The 1778-nt window shown below is 38.5% G+C and overlaps 1 protein-coding gene across 1 annotated transcript in view; it reads right to left on the reverse strand.

Moving 5' to 3' along the window:
- Positions 1 to 485: 485 nt before the first annotated feature.
- Positions 486 to 1778, reverse strand: part of LOC102195694 (kelch-like protein 10) — a gene marked incomplete at its 3' end in the record, with an annotated part of 2469 nt that continues 1176 nt past the window's right edge. The window contains exons 2-3 of the mRNA XM_005755780.1: positions 961 to 1110; positions 486 to 726 (exon numbers count right to left, since the gene is read on the reverse strand). Of these exons, the coding sequence (XP_005755837.1) occupies positions 486 to 726; positions 961 to 1110 (391 nt within the window). The remainder of the gene's footprint in view (positions 727 to 960; positions 1111 to 1778) is intronic.

The raw sequence follows: 1778 nt of genomic DNA on the forward strand, positions 1-1778 counted from the left end.
GATGCATTCACTTCATAAACTGTGGATCCGATTACAGTCAGCCTTAGTAACTCTAATTTGTGACTAATTGGATTTCATCTACTTTAATTGGACATTAAAGTAGGCGAGAAAACTACATTGAAGACGGTTGAGCTGGCTAAACGCTGGTGGTAGAGATGAAGATGGCGGCTTGAATGGATCACCTATTAGTGAAGAAACGATTTGACTTTTACCAATGGGATCTTAATATCATAGCTGTTAACCTCCCTTGTGGCCATAAAATGTGGAAGCTGCAAATGCCCGTCATGTTGAAAAGAAAGTTCAAGTTCTCTGTTCAGCTAAAAGAGACTTTTTCACTGGGATGTCAGACCTCAGGATCTTAAGCAGAGAAACAGCCAGTTTTTTATTGATGAAAAATGTATTTCTTTATTTCTTTATGTGAAATAATTATCGAAGATAAGCAGTCAGATCGGGGTGTCGCTTCAGAACGCAACAACTGACAGCACCTTGGATCATCCCTTTGTCGCTGACAATGTACCACCTGTTGGTCTTTTCATCATAGCACTCCAGATTGCAGAATAAGCCGCCATTGTAGAAACCTCCAACCACATACAGCTGGTCCTCCAGCACTGCAATGCCGAAGTTTTTACGAGGGTGTAACATGGGAGCAACGTTGCGCCAGCGTCTTGTTCTTGGGTCATATGCGATGACACTACGCAACTGAGTGATACCGTTAAAGCCACCAACCTGTGCAGACAAAGGACTTGTTACAGTCTGTAACGTAAAAATGTTCTGTTATAAAAAAGTAAATAGGTCTCCAGATTCCAAAATATCTGATTCTAGGGTAATTATAGAAATCACATTCCAATAATCCAGTACACGGTACTTGGAAAATAATACAGACTCCCAAATACAGGTACAGTAAACATTCCATGTTTGAATTTCTGTCCGTAGTAAGAGTATGTTTTAAGCTCTTCTTACTACATAGATTTCGTTATTGTAGGCGACCACGGCTCCCCCAGTCCTCCCGGTTTCCATGGGTGTGATCAGTGTCCACTGGTTGGTGTCAGGGTTGTAGGACTCAGCACATGACAGAGGTTCATCTTCAGTAAGACCACCACAAATGTACACCTAGAAATTAAAATCACATTTAAGTCAAAATTACTAGAATTAAATGTTTCAGCTTCCAGAAAAAACTTAAAAACACTAAAAATGTCTGTGAAGGTTCTCAGTCATCCAGGTCATCGTATTCTAAGGAGCTTGGAAAGAAAAGCATCTGGACATGTGAACATTGGCATCCTCAAAAGAGTGACCTTTGTCCTTTAGATGCAGATGGACTGCTGAGTCTTGTCCCGTGGAGGTGGCTCTTCGATGTTGTGCCATGCGCTTGTGAAAAACTAAAAATGTTTTCATCAGATTTCTGTGTAGCTACTTTGCATAATAGTAGTAAAAATCTAAAAATGATGGTGTTATCCTAAAACATTTAGTTTTAGCAGAGGTTTGCTGCATTTATTTTCTGTATTTTGCAGACTTAGAAAATATGGATGCAGAAATTATAAAATTGCTATTTTTCACGATGTGAGGGTGAAGTAACCATAACCTTCTCCCTGAGCTGTTGGATTAATGGTAATAGAAATATTTAGCTTAAAAATAAAATATTATAAAACTGATACAATTCATAAACTATTCATATTTTCCACAGAAAGGTCCAGTGATGATTAAGCCATCAAGCTGAAAAGTACATTTGCAAATCAGTGCCATGTTAAGCAAAACAAATAAAACAGGAATAAAGAAATTGC

The sequence above is a fragment of the Pundamilia nyererei genome, unplaced genomic scaffold, assembly GCF_000239375.1.
Source record: "Pundamilia nyererei isolate P.nyererei 1_Seehausen unplaced genomic scaffold, PunNye1.0 scaffold03178, whole genome shotgun sequence".
Taxonomy (NCBI): Eukaryota; Metazoa; Chordata; class Actinopteri; order Cichliformes; family Cichlidae; genus Pundamilia; species Pundamilia nyererei.